Raw genomic sequence first — 13,458 nt, forward strand, 5'->3', positions numbered from 1 at the left:
GCCTCTACCTTTTGTCTATTGTGAATAATGCTGCTATGAATATGGACGTACAAATACCTCTTCAAGATCCTTCTTCTTTTTTTTTTTTTGATATATACCCAGAAGTGGGATATTTGAATCATATGGTTTGTGGTGGCTTTTTGACATTAGGAAGATAAGATTCTTTTCTGTATTTTTTTATTAATTTTTTTATATCTTGGATAGACTGGGCAATAGAATATTCAAAATTATTGGTTCTGTTTTAAACAATAATATGACCTGTGGCGTCAGCATATTAAACTATCACAAGACACCCACAAGGTCAAAGCCCAGAAATGACTGCCCCTTAAGTCAATTTAGAGCCTCTTATTTCTATGATCGTCTTACACTACTGAGAGATCAACATGTTGCTGTCCAGGGTCAGATAATTCTCTTCTGTGATAAATTTTTATTAGTTTAGAAGCATACATTCAAGTAATACCTAATCTAGTTTTTTTATTAGGTTGATATACCTTTGGCTCCTTAATTTTTATTTTATCAGAATAATCCACATACATGATTTTTTTAGGTTGAGATTTTTATCTTTTTTTTTTTTTTTTAACATCTAAAAGATTTTAATGATGTGCAACAGTCTGTTATATGCCTCACCCTAATTCCCTGTTCCCAGTGGCAGCTATTTTAACTTTTTTGAATTTTTTTTTTAAAGACAGGGTCTCACTCTGTCATCCAGGCTGGAGTGCAGTGGTACAATCAAGGTTCACTATAGCTTTGACCTCCTGGGCTCAGGTGATTCTCCCATCTCAGCCTTCTGGGTAGTACAGGCACAGGCCTCCACACCCAGCTAATTTGTGTGTGTGTGTGTGTGTGTGTGTGTGTGTGTGTGTGTGTGTGTGTGTGTTGTTTTGTTTGTTGTTGTTGTTGTTGTTTTTGCAGTGATAGGGTCTCACTATATTGCCCAGGCTGGTCTTGAACCCCTGGGCTCAAGCAGTCCTGCCTCAGCCTCCCAAAGTGCTGGGTTTACAGATGTGAGCTACCATGTTCAGGCTGCTTTAATTCATTATTCTTTATTTTCATGTTTTTAAATAACAGTATTATCTTGATTTTTCTTGACTTTTCAATCTTACGTATTGTCTGTTGACTTCGTAAGAGGAAAGCTGTGTTAACTCCCATAAGAATTGTACAAAATATTCTTAAAGTAGAAAAGAAGGTCACATCCTTTATATAGGTCACCTCATTTACCATTCTCTGAAGGTAGTAGTCTGGTACTCCCTTGTTTCATAAACTAAGAAACTAAAATTCAGACAAGTTAAATTACCTTCACATGCTTACAGAGCTCTGTCATGGTCTAGTGCGTCAAACTCTATTCTGAGTCCAAAGCCCATTGTCTTTGTCACCAAACCAAATTGCCTCCAGGATAATCAGAAAAATTTCTAGAAAAGGGAAAAAGGTAGTAAATAACTGTTGAACCAAACCTTAAGGGTGGACTGAATTTTCAGATGTATCTGTTTGATCATAAGATACATATAAGGAAGGTGTGGGAGAAAAGTCTGGAAAGATAGTTTAGGCTTATGGCATGGAAAGCTAAGGTAAGAACCTTAAAATTAGATTGAAAGGCAGCTTGTCATCAAAGGTTTTTGGACAATACTACAATTGTCTTTGAGGAAGATTAGGCTAGAAATAGTGAGTACATAAGATAAATTGGAGGTAGAAGCCTAAAGTCAAAATGGTCAAGGAGAAGTATTATTATAGAAGTTGGAGAGATGGTGTTGGAAAGGTAAAAAAGAAAGATGACTGGGTTACTAGAATACTGTTTACTGCTTGGTGGTTTCTTCTTTCTCTGTTTTGTTATTTTGTGGAAGCAATATATGGCAATAAAATTCACAGTATATGTGACTTTGAATAGCGTAACAGCTAGCTGTCCTGGGCTCCCTCCCTACTGCCCCATTTATCCCTTACTTGTCTCTTCCAGGTAAGACTAAACTCACTAAAATGTTTCCGTTGTTTTTTTTAGAGTTGGGGTCTTGCTCTGTCACCCAGGCTAGCAGTGGTGCCATCATGGCTCACTACAGCCTTGAATTCCTGGGCTCAAGGATCCTCCCACCTCAGCCTCCCCAGTGGTTCAGACTATAGGCACATGCCACCACACCTAGCTAAGTTTTTTCATTGTTCCTTTTTTTTTGTTTAGCAATGGGGTCTTGCTAAAGTTGCCCAGGCTGGCCTCAAGCAGTCCTCCCATCTCAGCCTCCTGAGTTGCTGGATTACAGGTGTGAGCCACTGTGCCCAGCTTTCGGAATTGTTTTTGACTCCCAATGGCACTGCGTCCTTTTAGGACAGTTTTTTGCCACTGATTCTCAGTTGTTTGGGTGATTGCTTTTCTGTGGGTGGGAGGAATTGTCCTAGATTTCTTTGAGAATCTTATGAAAGTTTTAGAGTTTATAAACGCTGCATTAACAACTCAGTATATGTAGACTTTCTATAGGAGAATTGTGTAACTTAACTCTTTAGAAGTTTTATAAGCACTTCAATGCTTATGATTAAACGAAAGTGCTGATGTTTAGAAGGTAACAATCAAAATCAAATTAAGCTGGATTCTTTAAAGTGGTTCTGCCTTCTTGGTGATTTGCTCCCTTGCCACTTTGATGACTCCAGATTTTACTACTCTTCCCGTTGTCTTTTAACTCCCACTTCACAGCCTTCTTCTTGCTGTTACCATTTCCTAGAACAGTACTTGCAGATACCTCACATGCTGCATCATTGTCTATCTTTGTTCAGATACTACCTTTTATTTGAGGCCTTTTCTTAAACACTGTAGTACATACAGTTTTGCACATACATTTTAGTTGTAGGATAAATTGCTAAAAGTTAAATTACTTGAGTAAATAATCTGCGTGCTTAAAATGTGAATGACTAATGCCAAGTGACCCTTCCAGTACTTGCTAACCTTTGCCAGTATTGTTCATCTATCATCAGTGTTTTTTAAGCTAGTAGGTGAACAGTTTTAATGTTTTATTTTGCTTTGTCCTGGTTGTTTATGAGACTGAACACCTTTTATTGTTTAGTGGTTAATGGTATACCCTTTCTCTCTTTTTTATCATATTGTTGATTTAATTGATTTATTGGAACAGTTTATATATTATGGCAGTTAGTGCTTTGTCTATTACATATTTTACATGAATTTTTACTTCCTGGAAAAATGTTGATGCCAGTAATAGAAATGTAGAAGGCATCAAGAGGTTCTTTTTGGTATGTGAAGCCTAATTCTCAAGGCCTGGTATTCAGTTTAGACATTGATAAATAGAACCTCTTAACAATAACCTTAATGAACAATTACCTAATTTGAAGAACTGGATTTGTATATATATATATTTTTTTACCTTAAATGACTTTGCTTTTAAGCTGACTTTCTTATGGAAGGAAGACGTAAGATTAATAGTTCAAGGTGTTTTGGAGAGGAAGGGATTGCCTATATGTTTTGATTTCTGATGACTTATTTCTGAAAATATGTGATAAGGCTACCCTAAAATTCCTAAGCTTATTGATGACAGCAAAACTACAGCTGTTTCTGTTCGAGTAGAATACTGGTTATTAAATAGATTCTCATTTGTCACAGGGAATCTAATGGCATTTCACATTTTTGGAGAAAATTTATGTAATTCATTAAAGAAGTATTAGACCTGAATTCAAATCACATGAATCATCAGAGTTCTACCTTTAAATTAGCCTTTTTGGGCCGGGCACAGTGGATCACTTGAGGTCAGAAGTTTGAGACCAGCCTGGCCAACATGGGGAAACCCCATCTCTACTAAAAATACAAAAATTAGATGAGTGTGGTGGCAGGAGCCTGTAAGCCCAGCTACTTGGGAGGCTGAGGCAAGAGAATCGTTTGAACCCGGGAGGTGGAGGTTGCAGTGAGCTGAGATCGCACCACGGCACTCCAGCCTAAGTGACAGAGTGAGACATTGTCTCAAAGAAATAAAATAGGCTGGATGCAGTGACTAATGCCTGTAATCCCAGCACTTATGGGAGGCTGAGGCAGACGGATCACTTGAGGTTCAGGAGTTCAAAACCACCCTAGCCAGTATGGTGAAACCCCATTTCAACTCAAAATACAAAAATTAGCCAGATGTGGTGGCACATGCCTGTAATCCCAGCTACTTCAGAGGCTGAGGCAGGAGAATCACTTGAACCTGGAGGCAGAGGCTGCGGTGAGCAGAGGTTGTACCTCTGCACTCCAGCTTGGACAATAGAGCAACTCTTTCTCTCAAAATAAAATAGGATAAGAATTAATTAGCCTTTTTGATCTGATGGCTGCCAATTTTTTTCTCAGGATCTTTCTATTAAAGTAGCCTTGTACCTACTATGTTGAGGCTCCTTTTTCATTTTTTTTCTTTTTTTTGAGACAGAGTCTCAGACTAGAGTACAGTGGTGTGATCATGGTTTACTGTCACCTCTGCCTCCTGGGTTCAAGTGATGCTCCCACCTGAATCTGCCAAGATGCTAGGACTACAGGCACATGCCACCATGCCTGGCTAATTTTTTTGTGTTTTTCATAGAGACGGGGTTTCGCCATGGTGTCCAGGCTGGTCTCGAACTCCTGAGCTCAAGCAATCCACCACACTGGCCTCCCAAATGTTGGGATTACACCACACCCAGCCCCCTGTTTTTTTAAATTTATATATTTAAGAGTACATTGGGGGTTGGAAATAGTTTAGGTCAGCAGGGATTAGCCATTCCCTAAATGTAAACTTCTTCACTGGTGCTGCACTTAGAGTTCCTAAGATCCTTTCCAAATTGATGAATCTGGAAGTTGAAGTTATATTTGTATTCACACCACAAAAAATTTCTGTCTGTGCCCTGTCTTCTTGGGTTTATTTTAAACCAGAAATTAAGACATTGATTTTCCTTTGTTAGAGTGATTTCAGTATTTTGAGTTATTAAGACAGAAAATGTGAGCCCATGTTGGAATTCTGGGTCAGCAGGTTATTTTTATTTATTTATTTTTTTTTTTTGAGACGGAGTTTCACTCTTGTTACCCAGGCTGGAGTGCAATGGCACGATCTCGGCTCCCCGCAACCTCCGCCTCCTGGGCTCAGGCAATTCTCCTGCCTCAACCTCCTGAGTAGCTTGGATTACAGGCACGCGCCACCATGCCCAGCTAATGTTTTGTATTTTTAGTAGAGACGGGGTTTCACCATGTTGACCAGGATGGTCTTGATCTCTTGACCTCGTGATCCACCCGCCTTGGCCTCCCAAAGTGCTGGGATTACAGGCTTGAGCCACCGCCCCCAGCTGTCAGCAGGTTATTTACCTCTGTTCCGCAATTGCAATGGAAGTTAAAGTCTACTTGTTATGTGACATAGAATTAATGAGTATTCTTTTTTGCTTTTACTCTTCTGAGCCCAAGAGCTTTCTTTTCATAATTTATGTTGGAGGTGTTCTGGACTATGTTATTACTGCAGAAAGTTAGACTCCCATTTCTTTTGATATCAAATATTCAGCCTCTTCCTCTCTGTCTTACGAATACATATAATATGCCTTAGATGCCAACTCAATACATTCTTACATTCAGGGCTGTCCTTAAGGAAATACCATAGTGGCTTCCCTTGTGTAAGAAAACTGAGTGGAGGGGGTCAGCTGGAGCTTCCATGCCTATGTTGGGCTAGAAGCACCTCCCATTCATTTCCAGCCCTTTGCCACTCTGCATAATTAGTGTCCTTCGTTTATTCAGAAGAAGCTGGATCCCAGATTAAGTGAGCACATAGGCATGCATGTCAGAGAAAGTATTGTGGGCTCTTATGGATAAAATTTGAAATGCAACCTATTTTCAATAGAAAAAAGCCTCTTACTCTCACATATCCCAGAAAAATTTAGATCTTACAATGCTTTTGAGACTTAAGACGCTCACGTCTGTGGAGTAAAAATGCTACCTGATATTTGTGGTGTATGAATTACCGAGAAACAAAATTACTCAGCTAATCAGGTGTCTCATGCATAATAAACCAACCTAACAAAGGAAAGCTGCCTTTCAGAGGCAAGAATATAGAACATATGTAGTTTATTAAGCTATTTAAAGCAGAAATGTTATGAAAAATTTGGAAATATTTGTCACTAGCTGTATGACCTATTGAAAAAGTTCCTCAATACTGTGCTCATCTATCAAATGGGGGTATGATGATTCTCACTTTACAGGGTTGTGATACATTTTAAATGAAACAAGTTTCATTAAGTGCTTATTGCTGAAGATATAATTCAGTGAATGTTGCTTTTCTTAGAGCAGAATTTGGTATTTGATCTTCGCCTAAGCCATTTTGATTCAGTTCTTAAAGCAAGTTGAATGGTACCCATGTTCACAACAGCATATTATTCATAACAGCCGTACAGGCTGGGTGTGGTGGCTCATGTCTGTAATCCCAGCATTCAGGGGGTGGGGGTGCCGGTGTGGGTGGGTTGTTTGAGTCCAGGAGTGCAAGAGAGCGGTATGGTGAAACTGTCTATACAAAAAAATTAGCCGGGCTTGGTGGTAGGCACCTGTAGTCCCAACTACTGGGAAGGCTGAGATGAGAGAATCACCTGAGCCCAGGAGATCAAGGCTGCAGTGAGCCTTGATATTGCTACTGCACTCTTTCCCAGTGACAGTGAGGCCCTGTATAATATAAAAAAAAAAAAAAAAAAACCTCTAAGAGGCCAAGGCAGGCAGATGGGCAGATTGCTAGAGCCTAGGAGTTGGAGACTAGCCTGGGCAGCGTGTCTACTAAAAATAAAAAAATTAGCTAAGCATGATTGTACACGCTACTCCAGAGGCTAAGGTGGGAGGATCACTTGAGCTTGGGGAGGTCAAGGCTGCAGTGAGCTGTGATCACGCCACTGCACTCCAGCCTGGTTGACAGGAATGAGACTCTCAAAAAAAGAAGAGAAAAATGTGGTATATGCATAAAATAGAATATTATTTTGCCTTAGAAAAGAAGGAAATTCTGACAGATGGTAAGGCATGGATGAACACTGAGGGCATTATGCTAAATAGGCCATCTACAAAAAAATACTGTGTGATTCTACTAATGTGAGGTACTTAGAATAGTCATATTTACACAGATAAAAAGTTGGAAGATGGCTGGGATGGGGTGTAGTTATCATTAAATTGGCAAAGAGTTTCAGTTTTGCAAGATCAGGAGTCCTCTGAAGATAAATGTTGGTAGACGGAGCACGGTGGCTCACACCTGTAATTTCAACATTTTGGGAGGCTGAGGTGGAGGATTGCTTGAGTCCAGGAGTTCAAGACCAGCCTAGGTAACATAGGGAGACCTCATCTCTACAAAAAATTTAAAAATCAGCTCGGCATGGTGGCACATACTTGTAGTCCTAGCTACTTGGGAGGCTGTTGTGGGAGCATCACTTGAGTTCAGAAGGTTGAGGCTGCAGTGAGCCTTCATCACACCACTGCACTCCAGCCTGGGTAACAGAACGAAACCCTGTCTCAAGAGAAAAAATAAAAGTAGATGTTGGTGATAGTAGCACAGCAGTCTGAATGTACTTAATGCCACTGAAATGCACACTTAAAAATGGTCAAGGTGGTAAATTTTACGTTAAATGTATTGTACCAGAATTCTTAAAAGAATAAATTTTTAAAAAAATTTTAAGACAGCTAAACAGTCCCCAACAATGGTATTTAGTAGTCATGTTAGTATGTAGATAAGGCTGTTCCTCTAGAGCAGGAGCCACCAACTCCTGCTGGCCAGCCGCCTGTTTATTTGCTGTCTAAAGGCTAAGAATGTGTTTTAACGTTTTTTTGTGTTTTTTTTTGAGACAGAGTCTCTCTCTGTCATCCAGAATGGAGTGCAGTGGCGCAATCTCAGCTCACTGCAACCTCTGCTTCCCGGATTCATATGATTCTCCTGCCTCAGCCTACTGAGTAGCTGGGATCACGCCCAGCTAATTTTTGTACTTTTAGTAGAGACGGGATTTCACCATGTTGGTCAGGCTGGTCTCGAATTCCTGACCTCATGATCCACTCGCCTCGGCCTCCCAAAGTGCTGGGATTACAGGCATGAGCCACCACACCCAGCCATGTTTTATATTTTTTAGTTACATTTTAAATGGTTATGTAAGTAGCTACACAGTAAGAGCCTTTGACCCTCAAAGCCTAAAAATATTTACTACCTGGCCCTTTTAAGAAAAATATATGCTAATCTGTGCTCTAAAGTTATTGTCATTTGAATGCATTAGTTCTGCCACTAACCAGCCCTATATCCCACAAACAAGGCACTTAAAGATTCTGGGCCTCATTTCCTCATGTATAGAACAGGTGGTGCTTGCCTATCACTCCGGAAGAACTATATAAGGATCCAAAATATAGGAGGTGAAACTGAAACACAAGTCATATTTGCTTTCCTTTATAGAGATTGACCGTTGGCCTTATTTGGTTACTCTGTTCAAAGCACGCACCTCTGTTTATCAACTTCCTGTGCTTAGTTGGGTAGAGTTGTTTGAGTACAGAAACCCTTAAGTAGAGGCCCTTAAACTTGTAAACAAATCAACCAGTGGGAAACCTTGGGATTAATGGAAGCAAAATTAGAACATGGCTGTTATGTGGTAAAAGGCCACCCTTGAATAAAGATTAGTTACAAGTACAAACTGATGTTTAGTGTCTTGTTGCTGGAGATGATTTTTTTCTCTCTAGCTTTTAAGAAGTAACTTCATTGATTTGAACTAAATTTTTGTTTCATTTGGCAAGAAAATAGAAAGTAGTAGGGGGTAGTAAATTATTTAATATATTACTGGTATCCCAAATATCTTTTCTTTTTTTTGAGACAAAGTTGCTGTCTTGCCCAGGCTAGAGTGCAGTGGTGCCATCTGTGCTCACCACAACCTCCACCTCACAGATTCAAGCAATTATCCTGCTTCAGCCGCCCACATAGCTGGGATTACAGGTGCGTACCACCACGCCTGGCTAATTTTTGTATATTTAATACAGGCAGGGTTTTACCATGTTGGCCAGGCTGGTCTTGAACTCCTGACCTCAAGTGATCCACCTGCCTTGAACTCCCAAAGTACTGGGATTGTAGGCGTGAGCCACCATGCCAGGCCTTTTCATTTTATTTTTATTTTTCAAGACTGGGCCTGGCTGTATTGCCCAGGCTGAAGTGCAGTGGCAGGATCTTGGCTCACTGCAACCTCCGCCTCCTGGGCTCAAGTAATCCTCTCACCTCAGCCTCCTAAATATCTGGGACTACAGATGTGTACCACCATGTCTAGCTAATTCTTTTTATTTTTTGTAGAGATGGGGTTTCACCATGTTGCCCAGGCTGGTCTTGAACTCCTGCGCTTACGCAGTCTGCCCACCTTGGTCTCCCACAGTGCTGGGATTACAAGTGTGAGACACGAGCCCCCAAATATCTTAAAGCCTTGTAGAGATCCCATTGTCACTATGTTACGCCTAGTGCCTATGCCAAAGAGGATTCCCAGGGAAGCTTGTTATTTGATAGCTGAGAACTAATGTGAGAATCCTTCTACAAGGGCCAAATAGATACCATGTTCTTAGAACACACAAAGTAAAGAACTAGCTGGAAGAAGTGGTTTTGCAGCTCTTTCCAAAGCCATGACCTGACTTCACAGTCCTGTGGATACGTTATTAACTATGGGGTAGTTAATCTGAAGTTGAATGTGTGGTCATAGGAAATAGTGTCTGCAAAATTGCTGTGTTTTCATTTACCTGCCCTCCATCATTTTTCAATTGACAAACAGTGGTGAGAGCATCTTGCTGTTGCTTGGTTTTATATTCAGAATGGGGTTTTGAGTACTGCATTTTGGCTACCTGCTTGGAAAAATCCTTATTTCACTCAGAATTAGGTCTAATAACTGAGCCATAGCAGTGCTGTTGTAGATACCTTTAGCATTTATTCTCCTGTGCCTCATAGTTTATTTTTTCCACATTAGGAATTTGGTCTAATTATAGTTCATTTTCAGCTCTGCAGCTTTTTATTGACTTACTAGGCGGAGACATGAGGTTGATCCTTAACAAACCGAGCAGATTATTTTAACTTGAGTGTGCATTGCTTTCCAATCATTATAATTTTTCAACCACATTGAATACAGTTGGAAGTTTAAACTGCTATGCCTGTGGTCTGAATGTGGCAAGTTCACAAAGAGATGATGTGAACTTTAAGGAGATATCTCGTATTATACTTTTAGAGGGGTTTTTCTGGGTTTTAAAAAAATGTTTTTGGTCCCCCTACACGTTTGACAGCTGTTTATAGATAATGTCTGTAATTTCTGTTTGAGAGAGATAATTATGACATTTAGCATTGGAGTGTAAGCAGGTCAGGTATCAGAAGTCTTCAGACTGGAAAGATTCCTGGAGGGGGAGTGGCCCTTTAATCCATCAGCTGAAGCCATCTGGTAGGACACTCGTTGCGGAAGTGGTTAGTTCTGAAGTATTCTAACTCAGCAACATCACTGAATGTCACAGAATTGACAGGCACGGACCTAGAGGGCCTCTAGACACCCCCACATGTCCGTTCTACCTTTGTCTCCCTAACATATGACTTGGAACAAATACATTGTAGGTACAGAGATGGCTACCTGCAGTTTATGATCCCTACTCATGGAGCTGCATGAGGACATCACATTTTTTTAAAAAGCTTCCTTGGGCACCCCCATTCCCGAGGAGTTTCTTCGCTTCGTTTCCCTCTGCCACATAACGTTTATAAGACTTGACATTTTAAAACCATAAGCAGTTAGGCCATTTTCTATTTTTAGGTATCTGTTTGTAGCTTCTTCTTATTTAGACTTGGGGACGGTTTTTAAGTAACTGATTGAAACACTTTTGTTTCTCCATTGCAAGTGAAATCCCTGTTGCTAATCTTTTGCCACAAATAAAATTGTTCACTTATTTTCAAGCAGGTAGTTCAATGTCTAATTCTTGAATTCTTTTCAACTAGTGTGATGCTAGGTGTCCCTCACTACTTATTGTGGGAGATGGATGCATCAGTGCAGGAATGGGGCGGCGGGGGGGACGGGGCACTAGCACCTAACTCAAAGTGTGATTATAGCCTTTTTTGTTTTGTTTTGTTTTTTGAGACAGGCTGGAGTGCAGTGGCATGATCTCAGTTCACTGCAGCCTCGACTTCTGGGCTCAAGCAGTCCTCCTTACCTCAGCCTCCCAAGTAGCTGAAACCAGGTGCATGCTACCCCACCGAGCTAATTTTTCTGTTTTTTGCAGAGACAGGGTTTTGCCTAGGTTGTTCTCAAACTCCTGAGCTCAAGCCTGCCTCAGCCTCCCTAAGTGCTGGGATTACAGGTGTGAGCCACCACACCTGGCCATCACTACTTCTTAAATCTTCAAGGTTAATATTTGGAGGACCCATCCAGAGTCCAAAGGTTGTTAATACTGTTTCCAAATAGGGTGTCACCTTGTTTACATTATAACCTTAAATCCATTGACAGTGCTAGTGGAGTTCTAAATCGTATTACCAGCAGGAAATGATTTTTCTAGTTGGAACTCCAGTAATAAACTGCCATAGGAACAAGTTTGTGAATCTGGAAACGTCAGACCATGTGTATTATGCAAGTGGTTTGGGGAATTATCGCCTGGACTGAAGTCTTGGTTTCCTGTATTAATTTAAAAACTCGGATCTCCTTTTTGAGATGGAATATTAATTTATTTAAAAAATGGTCTCTCCCAGCCTGACCAACATGGTAAAACGCTAGTTAATACAAAAGTTAGCCGGGCATGGTGGCATACGCCTATAATCCCAGTTACTCCGGAGGCTGAGGCAGGAGAATCGCTTGAACCCGGGAGGTGGAGGTTGCAGTGAGCCAAGATGGCACCACTGCACTCCAGCCTGGACGACAGAGTGAGACTTGGTCTCAAAAAATAAAAAAGGTCTCTCTTTATTTCACAGTAATTTTTTTTTTTTTTTTTTTAATCGTACTCTCACTTGTCTCCCTTGTCAGCCCATTTCACAGTACTTTTTATTTAACCCTTCCATGCTAGGGTACTATGCAGTACACAGCTGTTTGATTTTCCTTTTGTCTTCCTTTCCCAGGTGGTCTTCGGGGGATAGCACGAGGTGGTCTGACAGGACTAACACTTACCAGCCTTTATGCACTATATAATAACTGGGAGCACATGAAAGGCTCCTTGCTCCAACAGTCACTCTGAAGATTTTGCCAACTCATGAATGGAGGACGCTTCAGTAGACATCTAGACCATTTTATAAGTCAGACTGGAGTTAGTTATTCTCTCTTCTACCCTATAACTAGTTTGAAAAATTAGAGATTTTGATTTGCTGTGATGAAAATCCTGGATGGTTGACTAAGACTGGCACTTGTTCCAGCTATTAGTGAGTTGAAGCCAAAGCCCTTTGGTGACTCACTGAGCAACGTGGTTCTCTTCTCCTTTGGAGAAGATCTTGCACGTATCTATTCTTCTCCCCAATGAACTAGAAAACCACTTACTCCCAGAATTCAGTTCGTGCTTGTCAGTACTGTATCACCAAGTCTGTTCATTTAATGATCCAAAACTGTAATGCTGCACTGTATTCCAAATAAAGGGTAAAAACAGAACCAAAGTTACAACTTCAACACACAAATATAGTGGTTGTCTCCATTTAAAAGTGTCTACCTGGGTATAAAATGAAAAGTCCTCTTGGCATTTTCCGCCCATATTAAGGCAAAACAACATTTTCATGTTTGTGTTGAAATGAGCTACTGTTGGCCAGGTGTGGTAGCTGGCCAATCCCAGCACTTTGGGAGGCCAAGGTGGGCAGATCACCATAGGTCAGGATTTTGAGATCAGCCTGGCCAACATGGTGAAACCCTGTCTTTACTAAAAATACAAAAAGCTGGACATGGAAGTGTGTCTGTAACCCCAGCTCCTTGGGCAATAGCTGAATGTAGTCGAGTCTGGAGAATCACTTGAACCCAGGAGGTGGTGGAGGCTGCAGTGAGCTGAGATCATGCCACTGCACTCCAGCCCAGGTGACAGAGCTTAACTCCATCTCAAAAAAGAAAAGAAAATGAGCTACTGGTGGCATTCACCAGTAGAGCTGACGCTAAACTGTCTCAAGGTATTTCAGGTGAAACATTAGACTGGCATGCTAGAACAATCTAACAGTCTTGCATAATTCCATACATACTAACTCCTTACTAGGAATAATTAAGAGCTAGATGTTTTTCAAGGAAGCTTTAGGAAAGCTAACGGTCATGAGGCCAAATTGTTTTAATTTCTGAGTTTTCTCATCAGTATGAAGTTAATCATGTATTACTGCACTACAGGTTATACACGTAAATATTACTGTATTAAACACCTGGTGGCTATATGATTGGAGAAAGTAAACTAGGGCCTTTTGGGATGCATCTAGTATGAGGAATACAGTAGAAAGGCAGCGTTCTAGCTGAAGTCCCATAGGTTTTTTTTTTTTTTTAATGTGAATAGTTTTCATAAAAGACTGAAAATAGAAGTTAATATTCCTGTTTGCTAAT

At 40.5% G+C, this 13,458-nt stretch overlaps 1 protein-coding gene across 1 annotated transcript in view; it reads left to right on the plus strand.

Annotated features, from left to right (window-relative positions):
• Positions 1–12,566, plus strand: part of TIMM23B (translocase of inner mitochondrial membrane 23 homolog B) — a 29,330-nt gene extending 16,764 nt beyond the window's left edge. The window contains exon 7 of the mRNA XM_017504712.1: positions 12,021–12,566. Within this exon, the coding sequence (XP_017360201.1) occupies positions 12,021–12,136 (116 nt within the window). The 3' untranslated portion in view covers positions 12,137–12,566. The remainder of the gene's footprint in view (positions 1–12,020) is intronic.
• Positions 12,567–13,458: the final 892 nt, after the last annotated feature.

The sequence above is a fragment of the Cebus imitator genome, unplaced genomic scaffold, assembly GCF_001604975.1.
Source record: "Cebus imitator isolate Cc_AM_T3 unplaced genomic scaffold, Cebus_imitator-1.0 Scaffold326, whole genome shotgun sequence".
Lineage (NCBI taxonomy): Eukaryota > Metazoa > Chordata > Mammalia > Primates > Cebidae > Cebus > Cebus imitator.